This window comes from Danio rerio, chromosome 16 (genome assembly GCF_052040795.2).
Source record: "Danio rerio strain M-AB ecotype USA chromosome 16, GRCz13ab, whole genome shotgun sequence".
Taxonomy (NCBI): Eukaryota; Metazoa; Chordata; class Actinopteri; order Cypriniformes; family Danionidae; genus Danio; species Danio rerio.
The window spans coordinates 14,770,772-14,794,916 of NC_141036.1; the positions used below are offsets into that span (position 1 = coordinate 14,770,772).

A 24,145-nucleotide genomic window follows, 5' to 3' on the forward strand; every position below is an offset into this window, starting at 1 on the left:
CAGAAAGCACAATTCCTTGTCTCTGAAACGTCATTCTGAGTCTTGTTTTCTGGTTTGTCAGGGTGGTCAGAACTCTGTGTGATCACACTGGCACTGGGGCCGAGCTCAGCTTCAGGAAGGGAGAGGAGCTTGTTCTGTTGGGGGGTGTCGACCACGACTGGATTCGATGTCGCCAAGGTCACCGAGAGGGCCTTGTTCCCATTGGTTATGCTTCACTTATCATGTGACTTATCTTTATTCTGCCTGTATGTTTGTGTGAAAGAATATCAGGGGATCACATATACGGAAAACAAGACCATATATAGACGTAGGTATTAGTAGCCGTGTTTAATGTTTCTCTTTCACCCTCATTGCCTGGTTTGTGATGTCTGGAATATTTTCTGTGATATATAAATATATATATATAGGAAATAACTCGCTATGAATTACTGTATAAATCTTAAATATATATTTAGATTTTACAAAGATAGATAGACAGATAAACAAGAAATAGAAATGGCTAATACTTAAGAGTCAAGTTTAACATGAAATAAAATCATCATATTGTATTTATTATTAGGTGTTCTGCCATACAAAAATCCCGGCTTGGCCAGAAATGCACTTAAAAGCTCACTGAAAAGTTATAGAAGAAACTGTATATTCATAAAAGCATTTCATTATAATTTTAAGTTCAATAAAACAACCAATATGCATATGAATATGCAAATGCTTTTTTTTACATCTGTAAAACCCCTTAAATTTCTTGTCCTATCATCAGCCCAGTGATGTGTGGTAAAGATAAGCATGACTTTATTAGTGCAAAGGCATGAATTTTGGGGCTGCGTTAGCAAATAAATGGAATATTTATTCAAGATAACTGATAAAACAATTAATATTTTGGATTTTTTTATTATAATCAAGCTATTTAAAAAGGGTTTATTGACTAATCAATCTATAAACTAATTGCTTGACCATTTATTCCTCAAAAGATGTATACTTCTGAATTATACACCAAAAATGAATACATGAGTTTTTGGTGTTGCCTGAAGATTTCTTAATATACACCCCTTTATTACCTCACTTCCCCGAAAAAAAGAAAGTTCCTCTTTAAATACCGTTATTAATAGTCTCTTATTGTTATTATTGTAACTCTCAATGGTAACAGTCAAATATATTAGCGTGATAGTGTGTAGATGATTCTTTTATATTTCTTACTGTGTGGCTAGTGTGGTAAGATCTGTATCACCATGAGCTTGATAGTGACTATGCATATTCTGTTCTGTACTGTTTATGAGGCTTGTTGCTGGGGAAAACGTATATATGATTGAAAGAATTAATGATTTTCTTTTGAATAGATATTCTGCATCAGTATACTGCTTTGTCAGAGGGTTTACATGCTAAACCTGCATGTGTGTGTGTGTAGCAAATGTCAGGTAATCATCAATAAAACTTTATAAGCACTGATACACTCAGCTAAACTACTAATGCTAAAGATATAAGCCATGATTTTGGTGGCTGCAGATGGAAAGGTGATTTAAAGTGCCCCTTTTATGCTTTCTTTTGGTCTCTTGAGGTGTGTCCCAAATTGCATAATTATCCACTATCCTAAGTCACTTCGTAGCATAAATAGAGCATTCACACTGTAATAAGTGCACTCAAAAGGACTGGATGATGCACATATTGAACCGATTAAAAAAGTGTGGAATGTTGAATATTTCATGCACTCAGCGGCTGCAGATTTGCTCATGTAGCGGAAAAGGAGGAGCTATCTGACGCTGAGGTCCCATTGGTGAATGGCTGTACTCATGATAGGAGCTATTTGGTAGTTTGGTCATTTCTATCACTACTTTCAGCAACCGTTAAAAGTTGAAACAATGATGCTCCATTTAGGATGACCTTAAACTCATAGCTTACACTACACGGTTGAGTTAATAGCATATAGTGTGTAATTTGGGTAACAGCTTTTGTTTACATCTATTCATGTTTATATAGTTCATTCAAGAAAACAGTCCAAATTTTTTATAAGCCTTCTCTTTCTAATTGGTCAAATGAACCACTCTGCTATGATTGGTCGAATGTTTGCTGTTTAGTTAACATATCTGAATTAGAACTTCTGATTAAATTATTTATTATATCAATTTGAGCCTGGGTCCTCATCATTTTGAGGTGCATACAAAGTGTACTCCCTTTCACTTTCAGCTCCAGCTTTCACTTTTCTCCAGGCCTCCGCTAACATTACTGTGTTTAAGTAGACATTGTTTGCAGGCTAAAATCATGCAAATCTGTTACAAACATGCCTAGATTTGTGCAGAACATATAGCTGCGATTTATATATATATATTTTTATTTAGGAGACATTGGGCTTTATTTTAACGATCAAGGCACAAAGTCTAAACCGCATGGCGCAAAAGCATTAACAGCGTGTCCAAATTCACTTTTGCTTTTTTAAGGATGGAAAAATACGATTTGTGCCTCGGCACATGGTCTAACAGGGTTGTGCTTATTCTCTTAATGAGTTATGGGTGTGTTTTGACTAATTAAGAGTCTCATCTACCATTCCTTTTAAGAGTCAGTTGCGTCGCACCATGGTGCATTTGTTAATTCCATGGCGGACATGTAAGAGGTAAAACTGAATGCTTCACTAGTAAGAAAACAGTTAAACAAATCATCTGCGGCACGAAGATAAATAACTAGCCTCCTCCATTCGGCCTCTTTACTTTCTCTTTAATTTTACTCTTCACTTTACTCCTTCGTGGAGTCAGGTAACGGTGTTGTACGCAATCTACTGAAGACATCCATTACCCTACATATATAATTTTGTGTGTTGAATGCAAAGATTTGTTTCAAAACTCATTCTAAATTCAGTTGTAATTTCCAGCAAAGGAATAAATGAGCAATAATAACCAAGTGTGGTGAGTTATATCCAAACACACGTCCTACTCTTATGCCCCATATAGTGATGCATACGTGTCCAAAACCCAACAGGTGTACAAATCTAAACTTGTTTTTATTAAAACGAATATAAAAATGCATATAATAAATAATACTGCTAATAATAATAACATACAAATGTAAATTGTCATGTATAAACTAAAAAAAAAGCCCTCCGACATGAACAAATGGAGGCAGTGGTTTTTATATTTATGTAGAAAACTATATTTTTTGTAACAATTTAATCCTTTAGTTTTTTTATTTTTATTTGTAAAGATATTTGTTTATTGCTGTACTTCCCGTGTGTATTAAACCAATGTGTAAGCATTCGGACCATATAGGTGCATAACTAACGTGCTCTGCGCTGGACTTTAGGCCTGTTTTCAGCTGGTCAATTGCATCTATTTCAGTTCCTCAAAACAGCAACGCACCAACAATATGCTCTAACACACCTCTGTTTTAGACCAGCAAACCCATGAGTCCTTAATGTGGACCAAAACTTGGTGCAAAACATAACAATTTGGGTTGCGCTATTCTTAAGATATCAACAAATCCCACCAAAAATGTCTTGCCTATTGCGCCAGCTGTACGATAAGGCCCAATAACTCCTTTTATAGTAACTTGAACATTTTCAAACAGCTTCATTAAACACCCATGAAAAGTAATATCTAAAAATACATAATGGAGGCCCTTTAAATGACTTTTCTGTATTTGCCACTTCTGAATGCTTATGTGTCGTAAACATGTTCATTATACTTCAGGTTGGTATTGTTTTCAGCAAAGCTGCTAAAAAAATCTGACAAATGAACTATGAATCTTGCCACATTAACACTTTTGTTCATAACAGCACATTCTGGACAATTACATTCAATAGCAGAAAAGCAGTTGGATACAGTAGCAGGAAAATCACAAAGCACTGAGCATTCACATTGTATGTATAATGTATGAAAGCTTAAAACTGAAACTTAATGTCTGGAATTTGTGTATTTATGAGTGTCAAGGTGCAGGTTGTGGCAGTTTTCAGAATATGATTTAGAAGTCATATTTTAAAAAAATCAATGGTAGAACTTAGCTTTGTGTTTTAGCTTTAAAATTCCTGTTTAAAAAAAGAAGAAAATATAACCAAATTAGAAGGTTACAGAGTTAAGCAAGCAGCAGAGGTTTAGTAGGGAGAGAAAAAAAATCCTATTTTGTGTCATATAGTCTTTCCTCACAGGGCAAACTGCAATGATGCATGACCTTAATACAATTTTATTTGACATTGTTGTTCTATTATCATTTCAGATTCAGTTGATTATAACTGTGCATTTTAATTGTGACATCTGAATATCATTAGTATGTTTTTGAAGAAAGAAGTGTTGCATTTTAAATATAGTGTACTTATTGTTTGTGGTTAATTCTACCAGTTGATCTGCTTTTATCTGTTCCTCTTGTCTATCTCTCTATCTATCTATCTCTTGTGTGTGTGTACTTTTGTGTGGTAATGAGTTGCGTAGTTCTGTGTGGTATTGCTCATCGCTAGTAGCACACTTAAAGCATTATATGTACTGTACCAACTCTTGAGTTCTGTAATTCCCTGTGAATCAGCTCTATGCATGTTGGTGTTTGTAAATATACTCAATAAAACATTAAAAGAAACAGTGTGTAAGTGTGGTTATGATGATGTGTGGTTTTTTATGGCTTATTAGCACTGGGTTAGTTCATTCTAAAATGACCATGCACTCATAATAAGACATGTAAACATTTACCAGCAAACATGAAAACATTTTTTTTTATCGTACCTGTTTGATATGCATAAATTAATTCCTTTGCCAATGTTTATATATGAATAAAGGTGAATAAAGCCCTACATAAAACCTTTTCATCTTAGTGATTGTTTCTTCTCAGAAGGCTTGATTAAACCACTAAATTAATATAGATTTATTTATTCATTTAATTTTGTTTCTTTATGAATGTTTTACGGTGTTTCATAATAAAATACAGGACTTAACTAAGCATAGTTCAACACAAAGAGTTGTGTACATAGAAATTTCATGCCATGAGTCTTAAACACCATTGTTTCCCTATTGTCATGTAAATCCTGTGCGTAAAATCCCAGTGGAAAACAAACCGATCAGAAAAGCTTGGCACACCTGTCTTTGGGAGTTTTTGCCAATTCCTCTTTGCAGTACCTCTCAAGCTCTATCAGGTTGGATGGGAAGCGACGGTATACAGCCATTTTCAGATCTACCCAGAGATGTTCAATAGGATTTAGGTCTGGGCTCTGGCTGGGCCACTCAAGGACATTCACTGTGTTGTTGTGAAGCCACTCCATTGATATTTTGGTGGTGTGCTTTGGGTCATTGTCCTGCTGGAAGATGAACCATCACTGGAGCTCAGACAGAGTGACCATCGAGTTATTTATCATCTCCCTATCTTTTCCTCCGATCACTCGGCTTAGATGGCCGGCCAGCTCTAGGAAGAGTCCTGGTGGTTTCAAACATCTTCCACTTACTGATGATGGAGGCCACTGTGCTCATTGGAACTTTCAGAGCAGCATACATTTTTCTGTTACCTTTCCCAGCCTTGTGCCTTGAGACAATCCTGTCTTTGAGGTCTACAGATAATTCCTTTGTCTTCATGCTTGGTTTGTGCTTTGACATGGACTGTCAACCCTGGGACCTTATATTGACAGGTGTATGCCTTTTCAAATCATGTCCAATCAACTGAATATACCACAGGCAAACTCCAATTAAGCTGCTGAAACATCTCAAGAATGATGAGCGGAAACAGAATGTACCTGAGCTCAATTTAGAGCTTCATGACAAAGGCTGTGAATACATCTTTACATGTGACATGTGAATACTTATGTACATGTGAAATCGAGACATGCATTAGCTATGTTGTCAATAAGTAAAAAAAAAAGCATTTTTATTTATTTACAGTTGTCAGAATGCAAAATTTAGGAAAGACGGATTATAAGTTTATTTAGCACCACCCAAAAGAGGCATAAGGTCTGTTTGACTGCATGTTTGGTTTAATGTGTTTACTGTGAAATATTTGTTCGTTTGTGTTTGAGCCACCAAGCACGTGTGCATTTATAATGAAAAAAACAGAGACATGTACATGGTTGAATAAGTCATGTATTTTTCTGAAGAGAAAGGATGTAGCTTTAGTATCAATCATTCATTCGTTTATTTACGAACCGCTCACTTATCCAGCAAATGTTATATATATATATATACCAAACCAGCGACCTTCTTGCTGTGAGCTAATCGTGCTCCCACTGACGTCCTCCATCAATCATTATCATCTAAAATTTATTAAATAAATACATTTTAAAAGGTAAAAAAAAAAAATGTATGTGAAGATCTTCAGAATAATACCTTAATACAATATTAGAAGTACCACTGAAATACATACAGCATGCTAAATTTTATTTGTATTCAGGTTTTTAAGCTTTTATTTACCCCTTAAAAAAAAAACAAGCGATTTAAAACATGTAGTTTTGGGATTGATAAAGATCTTATTTCACACGTTTTTCACGAGTTTTAATCCCTTACCACAAATGTTTTACAAATAAAAAATTGTTTATGTCAATTAAAATGTGTATCACTGCCCTCTTGTGGCACATGAAGAAACCTTTCAGTTTTGTACTACTGCCCATATTGAAGAGACTGTAAAAACAAAATTATTCCAAGAACAAGTTTATTTTATTACACAAATTGACTGTCTATCATTTCATAAATTTCTAGCCAGTAGTGCATAAACTAGACATATTTACAAAGCTAGACATTCCATAATAATAATTGTAAGTGGTAAAAAAGCACTACAAATACAAAGTATGAAAGTAAGAAAAAAAACTGACAAAGAGTTCTAATGCAAAAACCTTTAAAAAAAAATGCCATCTGAAAATTCCACTTCGAGGTTTTTGCATCTGAACTCTCAAATACAAAATCTAACGTTTTATAACAAAGTAGATTACCAATTTTCTTTATTACAAGGATAACATATTATATGATTTATCATAACATATTTTTAATCACATATTGTATTATTAAATATATTTAGATGTTTAAATTTATATTCATTAATTCATGTTCTTTTTAGTTTACTAATCAGGGGTCACCACTGTTCACTGTTCACCCCAATTCACATATAGCGCATGTATTTTGACTTATGGGAGAAAGTGGAGCAACCGCAGGAAACCTCGATCATGGGGGAGAACATGCAAACTCCACACTGAAACTGCCCCAGCTAAGACTCGAACCAGCAACCTTCTTTTGATTAGTGTTGGAGCTAAACTGTGCAGGACACCCGCCCTCCAGGACCGAGTTAGCTCATCCCTGGCCTATCCTGTACACCGCAGATCTCAAAACTCGACCTGCAATTAGAGGGATACAAAGGTGGTTTTAGCTCTACTATAAAATAGCTGGGTGTTATATTAGACAGCAATTTAACTTTTGAACATTATATATCCCTTGTCACAAAACTGCTTTCTTTCATTTGTGGAAATATCGCTAAGTTATGAAGTATGCTATCCATATCAGATGCAGAAAAACTAGTCCATGCTTTTATGACTTCTAGGCTGGATTACTGTAATGCTCTGTTTGCTGGCTGCCCAGCATCCTCTATTAACAAACTTCAGCTAGTACAAAATGCAGCTGCCAGAGTTCTTACGTCTAGAAATATGATCATATCGCCCCAATTTTATCCTCCCTACACTGGCTGTCTGTTAAGTTCTGTATTAATTATAAAATATTGCTTCTTATCTATAAAGCTTTAAAGAGCCCATATTATACATGAAATAGGGTAATATTTTGGTTGTAAGGGTCTCAAACAACAGTCTAATATACATGCAAGGTCAAAAAACACTTTCATGGTCTTATAATCTGCATTTATTTTTACCTAATTTTCCCAGCGACTCCTGTATGAATCGTCCAGTGATTAATTTTTTCCCAAACCCCTCCTTAGCGCGAAGCTAATCTGCGCTGATTGGAACGGTGACAGTCTGCTGCGATTGCTCGTCTACCTTCAGTGAGTGACAGTGAAAACAGCTAATCAGCAATATAAAAGTAGTCACAGTTCATACACGCTCGATAGTGTAGGCGTGGATTTTAGCTGCCAGTGGGTAAATGTAAATACAGACGATGGACTTGAAAATACCGACGACTAACTATTTTATTGAGCAAAAACTCCAAAAACTGTTGAGGAGATCTCCTAGCTTGTCTCACTCTGCTCTTTTCACACACACACACACACACACACACAAATTGTCCTCGTCCTTGCGCGGGCGCACGCACGCACGCACACACACACACACACACACACACACACTTAACCCTCCTCCAGAGTCCGGACAACAACGCGCACACATATAAAAACACACACACACACCTCCGGACAACATCGCGCGCACACACACACACGCACACACACACTACCCTCCTCCACGGAGCTCCGTTTTTAACGTGGCTTTTAACAAATCACAACTAAATACATTTGCAAGCTAGAGTAAACGAGGCAACAACTTTAATCGCACGTACTTACACTTGAGAAATGGAGGAAGAAACCCATCCTGACATATCCATCAGTAAGTTACTCTTTACTGATCCTTCCTTTAACGAACGCCGATGAAGTATTCTTTGTAGCATGTAGTTTCCAGAAGTTTCCAGTAGTTTCCAACTGTTCAAAGCTTGGCTATAATGCTGAGGTTTCATCTTTGGGTAGAGACTCAATAATATCCATCTGCAGTGTGACTTCAATCGACCGGCATGTTTGTGTGTGTTTGTGGGTGTGTGTGTGGGTTTCTGTGTCAGAGGGCGGGGCCGCAGGTTTCAAATCTCCCGGGTTTGCGCGTGCACGTGAATAACTTGGTTTCGTTCGTACGTCATGATGAAACACCTAATGACTCGTTATCAAGGCAACTCGTTTGAAGCACTATGAGTCGACTCTTTTATAGATGAATCAACAGTTTTAAACACTGTACACTAACAGATTTAAGCCTTAGCTGGATATTTCACTTCACTTAGAGCTGTGTTACGCACTAAATGGAAGGGCATTTTCAAAAACCCATAATATTGGCCCTTTAAATAATCTAGATCCTGTTTATGTAACCAACCTTCTGTTTCGCTACAATTCAATCCGCTCTTTAAGATCAACAGCAGCTACGCTTATCATTTTCTTTATTCTATATTTACACCAGGGTATACTCATCCCAAGGCCCCTGGAGACTATGCAGCGTCATTGATGCGATCCAAGACCTGTGAAGTAATGATGCCAAAGTATCCCTAATCCTGGACCAAACGTGTCTTGAGCTGATGCTGTGGTGGTCATGGAGGAATAGAGTGCATGAGACCCTAGTGACAGACGAGTCCCTGCATTGATCCTGTCCCCGCATTGGTCCCACTTACACCTGCAGTTCTCCACGATGGGCATCCAGCTTCTTTAGCCTCCAGCATCTAGACTGCAGCTCCACATAGGAAGTTTGGCCAAAAGAATAATGATCGTGCCCAACAGAGCCTGGTTTCCCTCAAGGTTTTTTTGTCAATTGGTGAAGTTTTCTCCACCCCACTGTCATCACTGGCTTGCTTGGATTGGGACTTGTGGAGCTGCGTATCGTGGATTAGCTGTTCAGTGTTTGGACTTTCTGCAGTGAAAATTAAACCACACTGAACTATACTAAACTGAACTTCAACTCTGAAATCTGGACTTTACTAGAACTATGTTAAGCTGCTTTGACACAATTTATATCATAAAAGTGCTATATAAATAAACATGAATTGAACATTAATTGAATTGAACTGTCCTTTTTGTTTGTTTATGAAAATTTTATTACAATTTTATAGTGCCTGTCACAAATATTCTAAAACTAGAGCAAATGATCCACTAACAAACAGAGCAAGCAGACACAGCAGCCATTAACATTTATTTCAAACACTACTTAGTCAGGTACAGCAGCATTTCATCGTTTAAGTTTACATAAAGTATGTAACATTTTTCAGTTCCAGGTCACCATCAGCGGATCACTGTTCTTCCCGGCCAGATAAGCTCCAGGCGAGAGACTTAGCGAATAAGGGATGGACGAAGGATATGTGGAGGTGTGCAGTAAAGTCATGTCCTCTGCATTATAAAAGCACACTTGACACCTATCGCAGTCCAGATACAGGCCTATCCGGCTTGGTTTCACTGTCAGGTCGATCTCTGTCACCGTCTCATACTCTTTAATGCAGTAGCCCTGGTCATGTTTAAGGTGAAGCCCAATGTCCTTGTTTAGGTTGCTTATACAGCCGCCATCGAAGCCCACGCTCCAGTCTAGCTTTGCTCCAACGTCAACCTCCCAGTAATGCTGTCCCGTCTGGAAGGTCTTGTGGGTCCTGGCCAGAGGTCTGTAGTCTTTGTGACGCAAGAAAATCCCCTTTTTGGAAGTGCGGATGACGCTGCGTCCGTCAGACGAGACCCTCAGGTACGGGTCATGACAGTCGTGAATCACATTCCGATCAGGGACTATTGAAAGAAAAATCAAAGCAAATGGTAAGAATAAGAACCTTCAGGCATCTTCGTTTATTTTTAGACAACACAATAACTATGTTATGAGTTAAAATGATAGTTCAACCAAAAATGTAAGTTTCCTCATCATTTCCTCATGTTTAAGTGGTTCTAAATCATTTCTTTTGAACACGAAACAAGATAGAATTCTGATATCCATAGTAGGGACAAAAAATACTGTGAATATCAACAAAACAGGTCTGGAACAAGCAGAGTAGGAGTAAATAATAACACAATTTAAATTCTGGGGTAAACAATGCCTTTAAGAAAGCAATTTTAGGTGATCATGGAGTCGAATTTCTATTTTTAAATCTGTCCCAGCAAGGATCAACATTCATTAATTCATTCATACTTTTTTTTGTCGGCTCAGTCCCTTTATTAATCCAGAGTTGCCACAGCGTAATGAACCGCCAACTCATCCAGCAAGTTTTTACGCAGTGGATGCCCTTCCAGTCGCAACCCATCTCTAGGAAACATCCACACACACACTCATACACTGCGGACAATTTAGCCTACCCAATTCACCTGTACTGCATGTCTTTGGACTGTGTGGGGGAAACCGGAGCACCCGGAGGAAACCCATGCGAAGGCAGGGAGAACATGCAAACTCCACACAGAAACGCCAACTGAGCCGAGGCTTGAACCAGCAACCTTCTTGCTGTGAGGCGACAGCACTACCTACTGTGCCACTGCCTTGCCAGGATCAACATTATGCTTTTTATTGCTTTGTTAATGTGTTTATTTAAATCAGTATTTCATCTTTGAAAGATTTTGAATAAAGTTAAACATTACATAATTTCAGAATGTTTTTAAGAATGTTCAGTTGAAGTGTCTTTGTCCCTTTCTTTGTCTGTCAAAACTTTATTTTCAGGAACCACCAAACCAGGTCATAGTTCATAAAGCCCTTTTGAGTGGAACTGCAGGGCCTGATGACTGGAAACAAGTCATCCTATGGTTATTTCTATGTGTTAATGCTGTCTAATGCAAATTTTGCTATTTGTATGTGTTAATTCTGTTTAAAGTGATATCCTTTTCGTGCAAGATAGACTTTGTGTAGTATGTAAATTGGCAGTTTGGATAAGACGACAGAGAGTACACAGCCTTAGGTAAGAAACAGTACTTTGTGTGTGTGTGTGTGTGTGTGTGTGTGTGTGTGTGTGTGTGTGTGTGTGTGTGTGTGTGTGTGTGTGTGTGTGTGTGTGTGTGTGTGTGTGTGTGTGTGTGTGTGTGTGTTCTATTCCTTTGTGGACCATTTTACAGGTCTGGGGTGAGCTCTAAATAGCCTAGTGGCTTTCTGACGTGTATATGCTTGAGATATCATTCAGAATTGTACGTGCACACGCACATGGAAATTTTTTTATGTATGACGCAGTTAATTACGGCATGTAAGAGTATAATTGCTGTTGTTTTGAAATTGTAAGCAGAGCCTATAGACTTTTTACCGTTGAAGCTGGCTTCTGCTGATGAGACTGCAAACTATCTTCAGTAAACTTTCTTTAATCGAATCTCTGACTCTGACAGACTTGTCATTTTTGGGTTAAAACTGTAAATTCTCCCTAGAGTGGAATAAGATCAAAACATTTTGACCAACTGCTAATTTTTAGGGGGGTAGCTCTAAATTAATTTGAAATATGAAAGAAATTTTATGAAACCTATACAAAATAAAATAAATATAGATGATTTACATTAACCCAAACCAGCTAAATACTGTATAATTGAGAGTTTTCAGTTTTCAAATATTTTTTTCTTTAGTTTTCTTCATATAGCTGTAATTTATATACACTCAACGCACCCTTATTTAAAGTAGATACATCTGGCTAGTACCAAACTGAACCCTATAAACAATGCTTCTTAACGCATGCGTCAAGAAAAACACCATCAAGTTAGAAAATTTCTTCATTGCTTTGACAACACATACAGAAAAAGCAAATACAGAAATGTGCTGCAAATATTGCAGACCACAACAAAAATATGCCAGGGGACCCCAAAAAGTGGTGAACCCAACTGCTTCCTGTTTACAGTCAGCACTTTCTGAGAGGTTAGTTTTTACTCTATTTTAAGATCCTGGTCATACGATGCCTTGTTGTTTGTATATTTATAGCTACATATGTACAGCTGAAGTCAAAATTATTAGCCCCCCTTTGAATTCTTTTTTTCTTTTTTTAAATGTTTCCCAAATGATGTTTAACAGAGCAAGTAAATGTTGACAGTATGTCTGATAATATTTTTTCTTCTGGAGAAAGTATTGTTTGTTTTATTTTGGCAAAAAAAAGCAGGTTTTATTTTTTAATAAACCATTTTAAGGTCAAAATTATTAGCCCCTTTAAGCTACAGTATATATTGTTTTCGACTGTCTACAGAACAAACCATCGTTATACAATAACTTGCCTAATCACCCTAACCTGCCTAGTTAACCTAATTAACCTAGTTAAGCCTTTACATGTCACTTTAAGCTGTATAGAAGTGTCTTGAAAATATCTAGTCAAATATTATGTATTGTCATCCTTGCAAAGAGAAAACACATCAGTTATTAGAAGTGAGTTATTAAAACTATTATGTTTAGAAATGTGTAAAAAAAAAAATCTGCTCTCCGTTTAACAGAAGCTGGGGAAAACAGGGGGGCTAATCTTTCTGACTTCAGCTGTATACAATAAAAAAATCCCCTCTCAAATCTCTGACAACACTGCTGAATCTAAACAGGAAGCAGCCGGTTTGTAGCTTTTTGGTGTCTCTCCGACACAATTAGTGCACTTAATGAAGTGGCTAGTAGTGTAAAGTGTGTGTTGTCTACTACAGTACAGATCAGTGATCTTCTTACCTGGTTTGACAGACCCCAGCATCTCCTTCCAAACAATAAACTGCAGGTGAGTCTCATGAAGGCCGAGGAACAGAGAATTAGCTATTAAATTCACACTTTTCACTGTTGATTTGAACCTGAAATGCAGGAGATGAATTAAATTTACTGATGGGAAATTTACAGTGTGGGTGATGTTTACCTCAAGCATAGGCCTGTCACAACAATCAATAAATAGGCTTATCGCACAACACTTGGACATGACCTCAACCATTTTTAGTGATGCAATATATATATCATTCCCTCATTTATAAAAATCAATTCTAGCAACATGTTAACTGATTGTGCAACCTCTCTATCTCCATTGGCGGTGTCAGTGTCAGTATGGTTAAAAACACTACAGTATTTATTATAAATTACCAATGTATATTTTCATATGGGTGACTGACAACTGAAAATAGATCTGGTAGCAGATATCACAGCCTTTGTTACTTTTTACCTTGAATTTTTTGTTAGCATTTGTTATTATCTCTTTCTGTAGGATATACATTCACATATACATATTCACATTCTGATTCCAATGCCTAATTATTACATTGTTAAAATGACTATAATTGAATAAAATATTCTTAAGAATAAAATATGATGTGTTCTTTGAAAGAGTGCACTTGCATTGTGATGCTATTACAGTGTCATTTTGGCATAAAATGGTTTAAAAATGAAAATAATATAGTTTATCGCAATATATTTGGTGCAATATACTGTACAACAAAAAATAGATATTGTGACAGGCCTACTAAAGCATGTGTGGTATTTTAGCCTGATCTCACGAGAAAACGTAAGTATTTTACGTTTTGACAGTTTAGTGGCTAATTCGTACGAATTCGTACAAGTTCAGTCATACGAAATTGTATGATTTTAAAAAGGAGGCGTGGCACCCAACCCCACCCCTAAACCCAACCGTCATTGGGGGATGAGCAAATCGTACTAAATTGTACGAATTAGATCATACAAATTCATACGAATTAGCCACTAACTCAAAAAGTTACGAATTGCCCTGAGATTGTGTTGGGTATTTTGACATACTTGGTTTGTTGAGAAGCGTTGTCAATATTTTCAGTAAGGCTTTCTGTCTCTTTCATATTTTCAACAAATTCCAGTCCTTTTTCAGTCCACCACTAAAGTAGAGAAAAAAATATATACAAAGTAAAGGGTTATTAAAGAGATATCTGCAGCTACTGCATCAACAGTTTTACATAAACAACACAACTATGTTCTTAGCTTAAAGTCCCGAAGAAATCAAAACTAACCATATGATTTTGTTAGCTCACAGTTAGTTAGTTTTGTGGTGAACAATTCATCTGCGCATGTTATTAAGAAAAAAAAATAGTTTGCTTTTTTAATTTTTAATTGAAATCTGAAAAGGCACTTCCTGTTTGTTTTCAGGTAAATTGTCAGATTACAAATATCTTAGCAAATGGGCGTGGCTAACATATTTAATCAAGCTGCTCCAACTGTCAGTTTTGACAACAAACAGAAATGCTGAGCTGGAGGAGGCTGTTAGGTTGTATTAACTGTCCCCAAATACTTTTCTCCATCTTTCTGAATGAAATGCCTTCTTTACTACATCCAATCAGTTCGCCATAGAAAAACAAGCCACGCCCACTGTTGTGTCATTTAAAATTCTGTTTCTCAAGGAACAGACAGACAGACAGACAGACAGACAGACAGAGAGATAGACAGATAGACAGACAGACAGACAGACAGACAGACAGACAGACAGACAGACAGACAGACAGACAGACAGACAGACAGACAGACAGACAGACAGACAGATAGATAGATAGATAGATAGATAGATAGATAGATAGATAGATAGATAGATAGATAGATAGATAGATAGATAGATAGATAGATAGATAGATAGATAGATAGATGACATTGACTTGCAATGACAGTCACTTGCAATGGAAGTCTATGGGACAGTTGCTAGGGTACAGTATCTGGTTGTTAGGGTGTGGCTAGAAAGTAAAAAGGCCATCAGTGATTAGCTGCTGGCTAGACTGAGTTAAATGAGCTCAGTTATTAGTCTGTAAGACCGTCTGATGCAGAGTTATGAGCTCACAAAGTTTGATCCAAAGTTAAGTCAATGACAGTCTTTTGAATGGAAGTATATGGGACAGTTTCTAGGGTCCCAAAAGTGGTTGCTAGGGCGTGGCCAGAAAGTTAAAAGCTCATCAGTTATTGGCATTTAGGTAGTCTGAGTTAAATGAGCCCAGCTAGAGGTTTGTGTGACAGTCTGACGCAGAGTTACGAGGTCACAAAGTTTGGTCCAATTTTAAGTCAATGATATTTTTCTGACGGTCCCAGAGCATTTTTAGGAAAACCGAAAGTCCGATCAATCGGAAATGATATGGCACCCCGAGTCAGATTAGTTTGGAGGTCTGGTGTGAGTTTAGTTATAGCTTAAAAGCTCTAGGAGGAGATCGAGTTTGATTTTTAGTCCCAGAAGAAAAATAGGATTTCAGTAGTCTGGCTTGCTTTCACAAGCCAGCCTAATGACTGGTATACGTTACTTACTATCAGATATATTTACTCTCAAAATGTTTATAGATGTATGTTAATGTTACATATTATTATTCTAAGGTACCCATTGTGCACCTTTTTGGAGTGCTTTCCCATTGTACTAATCTTTTAAGCATTTGTAACCCAATAGTTGTAGCTTTTTTATTTTTGTGTTGGGACCATCATATTCATTCACATATTCAATTACTAACGATTTAATTATGCATAGCATAATGAAATCTTCCAAAAGCTGGGAAATTTTATTTTTTTAAATAAATTATTATGTTATATATTATCAAAATTGTGTTAGTATAAATTGGATAAGATATTTTAAATTTAAGGTTTGATTGTTGGTTTTTCTTTCATTGTAATTAAATCAAAAGATTCTTAAGTAAAGGGACAGTTAACAGGGTAAAGTTTCAATTTGATCATTTGATTATAAAATAGTTTAGTCTATATAAATATATTTACACACATTTACATAAGTAAATAAATAAACAGAACAGATTCATTCTGGGCCTAAAAGTTCTTAGCATCCAAAATTGTAATTGTGCTGAATACAAATATTTGAATATAACCTGCAGAAATCCATCTGGCTGATCAGTGTCCAAGACTGAGTGCAGAATCCCTTCCTTCTCTCGTCCATCATTCAGCTTCTCTTCTATTTCTGCTCTGTTTCTTTTCATCTTTTCTATCAAATCCTTCTCTTCTTTCTCCAATGTTTTCTTCACTTCTTCCTCCTTTTTTCTAAGGAACTGATGCATCTCCTCAAACTGAGCAGTGATGTGTGCAGAGAGCTGCCTGGACCTTTCCTAAGAAAACAAGAAAACAAGAGTCATTGAGAGTAGTGAACTTCTGTGGGACGTTATGGAGTCGTTAGATGGATTGCATGATTGTTCACTCTTATGTGTGCCATGTATTTTTCACCTCAGTTTTAGAAATCTCTTTAGTCTGTTTCTTGACAAGAGCCTGCAGTTCGTCATTCTCCTTCGTCAGGAAACTCAGAGGCTCCAACATTAAGTTCTACAACATACAAGAATTTCAGATTTCAGGCAATTCTCAAAACAGCGATTCTCAATCTCAGATCTATAACAAAATTCACACAGAACAGGATATTGAGCACTTTAGGTATTGCATGTAAAATTATGCATTTGAGAATTGTAAAAGCTACTCTACAATATTTCACATATGTTCACACAAGGGATTATTGTTTTTAGGGGTTTCTTGTTTTCATGCTTGAAGTCTTACTGTACAGTCCCTTAACATTCTTGTAATAATTTAATAACCAAGTAATATATTACTGAAACTTTATCCCTCTGTTTTACTAATGCATAAACAAACTTTTCTGAAGTGTGACTTGGTATTAAACAACAACAACAACAACAACAACAACAACAACAACAACAACAACAACAACAAAAGCAAAACAAAATAGTTATCTTATATGGAAATCCACTCCATTATTCAATGTTTCTTGTAAAATCTTTATAACATAATGCAAGAAATTAAAGATGTCTATTGAGTAATTTTAAATAACTTTTTGTATGTTTATTTTCTTTTTTTATTAAAAATACTCACCATTTACCCATCCTAAATTAGCCTCAACCCCCGTTTGTACTGCTTGACCTCATTTTAAATCAAGAGATAGTCTTATGGTCTATTGGTTAAAGTTAGTTATTGTATTTACTAACGTGAACAAACAATGATCACTGATTATTTTAAAGTGTTTTCAGAAAAATCTCTCATGTTGTAACTATATTTCTGTTTCTTCACTCTCAGAAATAAAGGTACAGGAGCTGTCACTGGGTGGTATTATTTCAAAAGGAACACATTTGTACTTGAAGGGTCCGTAAAAGTAAAAGTATCCGATTTTAAAAGAACTTAAATACTGAACTCATACTGAATGTAGGCTCAAAGAACACCACTAAAGGTTTCATTTCTTAATACAGAAATTAAATTAAACACCCCAATGTTGCAAAGTGGCAGAATAAAATAGATTTAAAAAAAATGGCAAAAATTCTCAGTCAAACTCAAAAAGGTAAAAAAAAAGGGCGCAATTTTTCCAAAAAGAAAAAAATTGTAAAATGTAGTAAAATAAAATTCAGAGCTGACTTGTATGTGAATCACCTCTCAGTCTCAAAGGGGGGCAATATTTTTATTCAGCCTCAACAAAAGCTAGTTCTCAAAGCTTTTAAAACTTATTTTAGCTTTTTATGGCCTGTACATCCTGTTAGAGTCATTCTGTAGTATATCGGCAAATGCACATTTATTTCAGATAAGGCCATAGATGGTCATCAGTGCTGGCACTGCTTGATGTGCCAGCTTCGGCTTCATCACTGGCTCCAGCCATGTTGTTAATTAAACACCTGGTATTAGGCAAGCTGCTAATTCACATTCTCGTGATTTAGCGCATTAATAGCATACGGTACCTTCAGCACCCTGCAGATGGCGTTATCACCTAGTCCGCCCAACAAATAGGGTATATGCCGAGCTAGTGTTGTTCCCATACTGATAAACTTCCGGTGACCTGTTATTGTGAGTTTTTTTTTTTCATTTTATACGGTTCCTTTTACAACATCGATGTTGTAATGTAATTAAAAGACAATAAGTTAAACAGACTTTGCCATTCATTTAGTTGCTCAAGCGTTAAATGAGACAAGAAGCCATTTACTCGCACGCGCCTCTCAGAATCGGCAGGAAAGCGCAAAAGCTCCATTGAATATACTGGAGTAAAATAAATGCTCATATTATAAAGACATGGCGGGGAAAATGTAATTTAAGGCAGTGCTTCTTGTACAATCTGAGACCCACTTTATATTAAAAATCACTCAGCCACTGGAGATCGCTGATTTAAAAAAAAAACAGACCTTAAACGCACAGATTTTGCGATGGCATTCAGTTCACCGTAAGCGGTTAACCCAGGTTACTGGCAAATTAAAAGTCCTATTAGCATGCTTCGGCATATACCCTATTAGCTGTGGTAGATAAAGATGCAAACTTGTCGCGTACAATCACAATGTAATGAGTAACGGTAAGCATCCGTTCAAATGTGGTTGAGTAAAGAGTACATATATTCAATCAAAAATGTAGTCAAGTACTAGAGAGTAAAAGTTGCATATATTTTTTATACCCAGTACAAGTACAATATAGCCAAAAATACTTAAGTAAAGTAACAAAGTCCATTTACTCAATTAGTTTAAACCACTGTTTAGGTACAAATTTGTATCTTTTGAAAAGGCACCACCCCAGTGACAGCTTGCATACCTTTATTTCTGAGAGTGTAGGATGAACTGTACAGAGGCGTAGCAACTAGGGGGATACGTTCCCCTCAGTTTTAAAGACAGACCATTCAGAAACAGGTTATTAAGAGTGTAAACTTTTGGATTTTACACAGCTGTCCCCCAACTTTTAAAATGTCTGCAACGCCCCTGAAACTGTAAAGTTAGAGATGTTATCTCTTCTTCTTGTATGCATGTGAAATTATATATATATCCAAAATAGAAACCAGTTAAACTTCTGGGGCTTTCCTTTTCCTGACTTGGAGGTGACCTGCAATCTGAGTAGCATTAACCTCCTGAACGTATCTCAGTCAGTTTGTAATGTTTTTCAGTCCTCACTGACCTTTCTTGGCTCCGCTGCCTCCTCCACAGGTTTGAAAATGTGTCCTTGGTGCTTCTCGCCGTCCCTACAGATCAAACATACCAGTTTCTGATCCGTCTCGCAGAACAGCTTGAGTCTCTCATGATGTTCTGAACACACCAGCTTCTCCGGTTCCTCAAACACTCTCATGGCGTCCACTCCAGAAGCTCCTACAGTCTTGTCCTGGAGCGCCTGTTGCTCGCTCAAGTGTTCCCTAACGGCACTAACCATATTCCTCAGGACTCGGTTTGAACGGAGGTCCCACATGGTGTAGGGTCTCCTGCATTCTGGACAGAGTCTCAATCGGCTGCTCTGGGAATGATTGCTGATACACTGCCGGCAGAACGTGTGGTCGCAGAGCAGGCTTACTGGATCTGTAAAGTCTCCCAAACACACGGAGCACTGGATCTGTTTCGACAGCCGAGACTCCATTACAGCTACTTGTTTGACTGCTTGTGACTCCTAAATGTCCCAAACACTCACTGGCATGGGGGTTTGGAGATGAGGTGTTGTCCCAACAGCTGCAGCGACAAATGACAACACATGTCCATCACATGTGCAGGGGCAGGAGTGTGTTTTCAAGCTCTTCCTCTGCCCATACTTGACTAGCACATGTTTGTGCTAGAGTGTGCTAAATAAAGGGGGCCATTTGATTCCGGGCACAGATGAACTTCCTTCTATAAATCCTGTCGCTTGCCTCAGACGCATTTAAAGGCCTCCTATTATGCCTCTTTTTACAAGGTATAAAACAAGTCTTTGGTGTCTCCAAATTGTGACAGTTTCAGCTCAAAATAGTCAGATCATTTATTATACCCAGCTGAAAATGTCTATTTTGGGGTCAGAAGGAATTTTTGCTGTTTTTCGCCTGTGCAAACCTATCACTTAAAGTAGGTTCTCTGCACCCACTGTTCAGGCATATCACTTCAGATAACAATACCCAGCGTTAGATATCTGATAGACACAGCACAATGGCAATGATGAAGCAGTAACAAATACCACAGTTAAGATTTTAGAAGTCTCTATATGGTTATTTGATGTATTGTAGAGTTTATTCAGCCTTTCGGAAATGATAAAAGAGCCACACACAAATGCCACTATAAAGTCCACTGTGCGACCACACACACACACACAGATGTGCATGTTTTATAAGCTGCGCTGGTTTATCACACAAGTAAACATATGCTGCTGTATGGAGATCCATATGGTTTTATCAATCATCGTTCACATACAGCAAAATAATCACCTTTATCGTTACTGTCACAATCACTAATGATCAAGCCTATGCAGATCCCTGGTAAACACACAGGTCACTAAAGAACTACAATCCTGCCTCATAATGAACTACAAATCCAGTCATGCAACACCCACATTAACTGATTACATGGACTATTTAAACTACACAGAAACACTCATTGTTGCTGTGTCTTGTTTACTGACCTTACAATGTGTTTCCTTTGGTTTGCTTTGCCGCGTTTTGATCCTCGCCTTGTTTATCTGTTTATCCCTGTCTGCTGCCTGCCTTCTGAACATCTGCCTGTGAATTTGACAACAACTCTGGATTGCCCATATATATCTGTTTGCCCCTGTGTTGACAATTGCTTACCTGACCTTGCTAATAAACCTGCATTTGGATACGCATCCTTGTTGACGTGTCTTTGTCGCGTTTTTTCTCTTCTATTTTTTCATCCCCTGCACACCAGACAGAATAAGAATAGTGGAAGTTACACTTTTTTTTCCTCCAATTCTGGCACCCACCTGAAATTACAGCACCCTTAGTATTTACTATACTGCCTTTGCCACGAGCCGGCCCTAACCATTATGTTACTGTTAAAAATAAACCTGCTTCAAGATTCACAAATCTGGAATCCTGTTGTATGATTGAAACATTCTTGTTTATAGTTGTATTGTCACTGCAGCTGTGGTCATTCAAGCAGTTATTTAATAGTGCATTTTTTTCTTCATTTAAGTGTATCGGTTCTTCTTGATGTGCTGTTGTATCAGAGATAGTTGGAACAGATCTTTTAATTCGATTCAATTCAATTCATCTTTTTTTGTATAACCCTTTTACAATGTAGATTGTGTCAAAGCAGCTTCACATAGAAGATTACAGTAAATTGAAGCAGTGTCAGTTCAGTTCAGTGTGGTTTAATATTCATTACCGAGAGTCCAAACACTGAAGAGCAAATCCATCGATGCGCAGCTCTACAGGTCCCTAACCATGCAAGCCATTGGCGACAGCAGCGAGGAAAAAACTTCACTAAATGGCCAAAGTGAAGAAATAAAAAAACTTGAGAGAAACTAGTCTCAATTGGGCACGACCATTTCTCCTATGGCCAAACTTCTTGTGCAGAGCTGCAGTCTGGAGAAACTGGACGTCAGTGGGACTAATCTGTCCCTGGAGTCTCATGCTTTCCACTCCTCCATGACCACCACAGCAGCTGCTCAGGATTTGGCCTGGTCCAGGATTATGGGAAAGATGGGATTGTCTCGTCGCTGGTCTTGGATCGCATCAGTGGCGCTGCATAGTCTCTGGGGGCCTCGGGATGTAAGAATAGGGTGGAAATAAAAAATAAAGAGAATAATTACCATAGCTGCTGTTTATAGTGTATATAAACGAGATGCAAAAACATGCATGGAGCACATTCATGTATCATACCACTATATGATGCATTGTGTATATGCTGTACTAAACAGATAGGTCTTTAATCTAGTTTTGAACTGCGAGAGTGTGTCTGAGCCTCGGACATTATTAGGAAGGCTATTCCAGAGTTTATGAGCCATAAATAAGAAGGCTTGCCCTTTTATTTGACTTTGCTGTTCTAGGTACTACCAGAAACCCTGAGTTTTGAGATCTTAAAAAACGGGTTGGATTGTAGCAAGACAGAAGGTTGGTTAGATAAAAAGGATCTAGGTTATTTAAAGCTTTATAGGTAAGAAGCAATATTTTAAAATCAATATGAAACTTAACAGGCAGCCAGTTTAAGAAGGAAAAAAATTGGGGTGATATGATCATATTTCCTAGACTTGGTAAGAACTCTGGCAGCTGCATTTTGTACTAGCTGAAGTTTGTAAATAGAGGATGCTGTGCAGCCAGTGAACAGAGCATTGCAGTAATCCAGCCTGGAAGTCATAAAAGTATGAATTAGCTATTCTGCATCTAAAATGGATAGCATACTTTGTAACTTAGCAATATTTCTCAGATGAAAGAAGGCAGTTTTTGTGACATGAGGTATATGATGTTTAAAAGTTAAATTGCAAAAGTTACATATAACACCCAGATCTTTTATAGTAGAGCTAACGCTAACTAACGCTAACTTTGTATTCCTCTAATTCCGGTTTCTTTACAAATCCTGTCTTGTTGACATGATAAAGTTATACTAAGACATGATATTACAGAAGCTGACATTCTATCAAAAACTTACATTTTCACCTATTAAAAAATGTTACGTGGCCTGACCTTTAAGTTTGCCGTTGTCTAAAAATCATACAAAGCAAGCATAAAATCATACAATTTAATGATAGAACACATCCTTGATCTCTGTCTGCTTCTCCACCAAATGATGCCACTTCCAAGTCATAGCCTTAAAGGTGTATTGCACATATGTTATGTTAAATTTATTGCAAATGTGACAAGACTTAGAAACATGGGGACAATTGTAAATGTATTTGTATTTTATACTTGTAGTAATTATTTTTAGACCTTTTTTTATAATTTCATGTTTTTAATCAACTGGTGTAAATAACTTAAACTTTGCTATTTTTAGTTTTTTCCTCCCCTAAATAACAGTTTTTAGCACAACAAATCTATTAAAGCTGTAGGTTCAGTTTGGCTGAGGACAAGGACAATGACAGTGTTTGTAAGTTTGTAAAGTGTGTTTAATAAAGAACAAAAATCTGAGAACCAAATAATTGACACTCCTTTACAGAACAACTCATATAAATCAACCATCAGTCCATTAAGACATTTTTGGAATGAAATACTTTTTATTCACTGTATTTATGTTTTTGTTTCAGGGAGAGATAATGTAAGTTTCTGGTAGAATGTCCCATATGCACCTTGGTGGGCAGAGATAACTGCACTGATGTGCCATCCTGTGTTTGACCTCAAGAGTTATGGGCTAATGTAAGAAAATATTTATACCAGTAATATTTATACCACTCTAAAATGACTGCGTACACACTATTTCTAAACACATTTCTACACATTTTTCTACACACACTATTTCTGACCAAACAGCTTCCTAAAGTTTTTTTTTTGTTTGATAGGAGCCTTTTAAATTAAAGTCTGGTGGATTTATACCAACAATTCCTAACTACTTAATATAAAACAAAAGGTTGCATCTTATTTCCAAAATCTGATTTGACCTTCACTCTAATATGGATGATCACTTGTGAAAATAATACTAGCATGGAACATTGAGACTAATGCTATCATGTCTATGATTATAGTCTTAGCCATTTTAATGTATAGTAAAGACAATTATTTTGTTTGAATAGTTCTTAAGCTTTGTATTCTGGTACAAAGCTTAAGATATTTGTATATTATCTTTTAAAAGTGTTGGGGTTGGTGAGAATTTTAGATGTTATTCTTTTTTTTTAAGAATCTAATTATATCAGTTAAATGATACATTATATATTACTGGAATTTAATATACTCCTGCCTTAAGTTGAATCTGCTTAAATTAGTGTGTGTATCCAGTGGGTGGCGCC

General features: G+C 36.8%; 2 protein-coding genes across 5 annotated transcripts in view; one reads left to right on the top strand and one right to left on the bottom strand.

The window, feature by feature from the left end:
• Positions 1–4,553, top strand: part of rusc1 (RUN and SH3 domain containing 1) — a 34,077-nt gene extending 29,524 nt beyond the window's left edge. For 2 of the 4 annotated variants that reach the window (NM_001442233.1, NM_001442236.1), the window contains 1 exon segment: positions 62–4,553. In NM_001442233.1, the coding sequence (NP_001429162.1) occupies positions 62–227 (166 nt within the window). In that variant the 3' untranslated portion in view covers positions 228–4,553. 4 annotated transcript variants of the gene reach the window in all.
• Positions 4,554–9,698: 5,145 nt separating this feature from the next.
• On the bottom strand, positions 9,699–19,947 carry trim109 (tripartite motif containing 109). The gene is made up of 6 exons (NM_001045303.1): positions 19,418–19,947; positions 16,724–16,819; positions 16,375–16,608; positions 14,318–14,409; positions 13,256–13,371; positions 9,699–10,395 (listed from the first exon to the last, which is right to left on the bottom strand). The coding sequence occupies exons 1-6, from the start codon at positions 19,865–19,867 to the stop codon at positions 9,890–9,892; spliced, it is 1,494 nt and encodes a 497-aa protein (NP_001038768.1). The 5' UTR covers positions 19,868–19,947; the 3' UTR covers positions 9,699–9,889.
• Between the last annotated feature and the right edge of the window lie 4,198 nt (positions 19,948–24,145).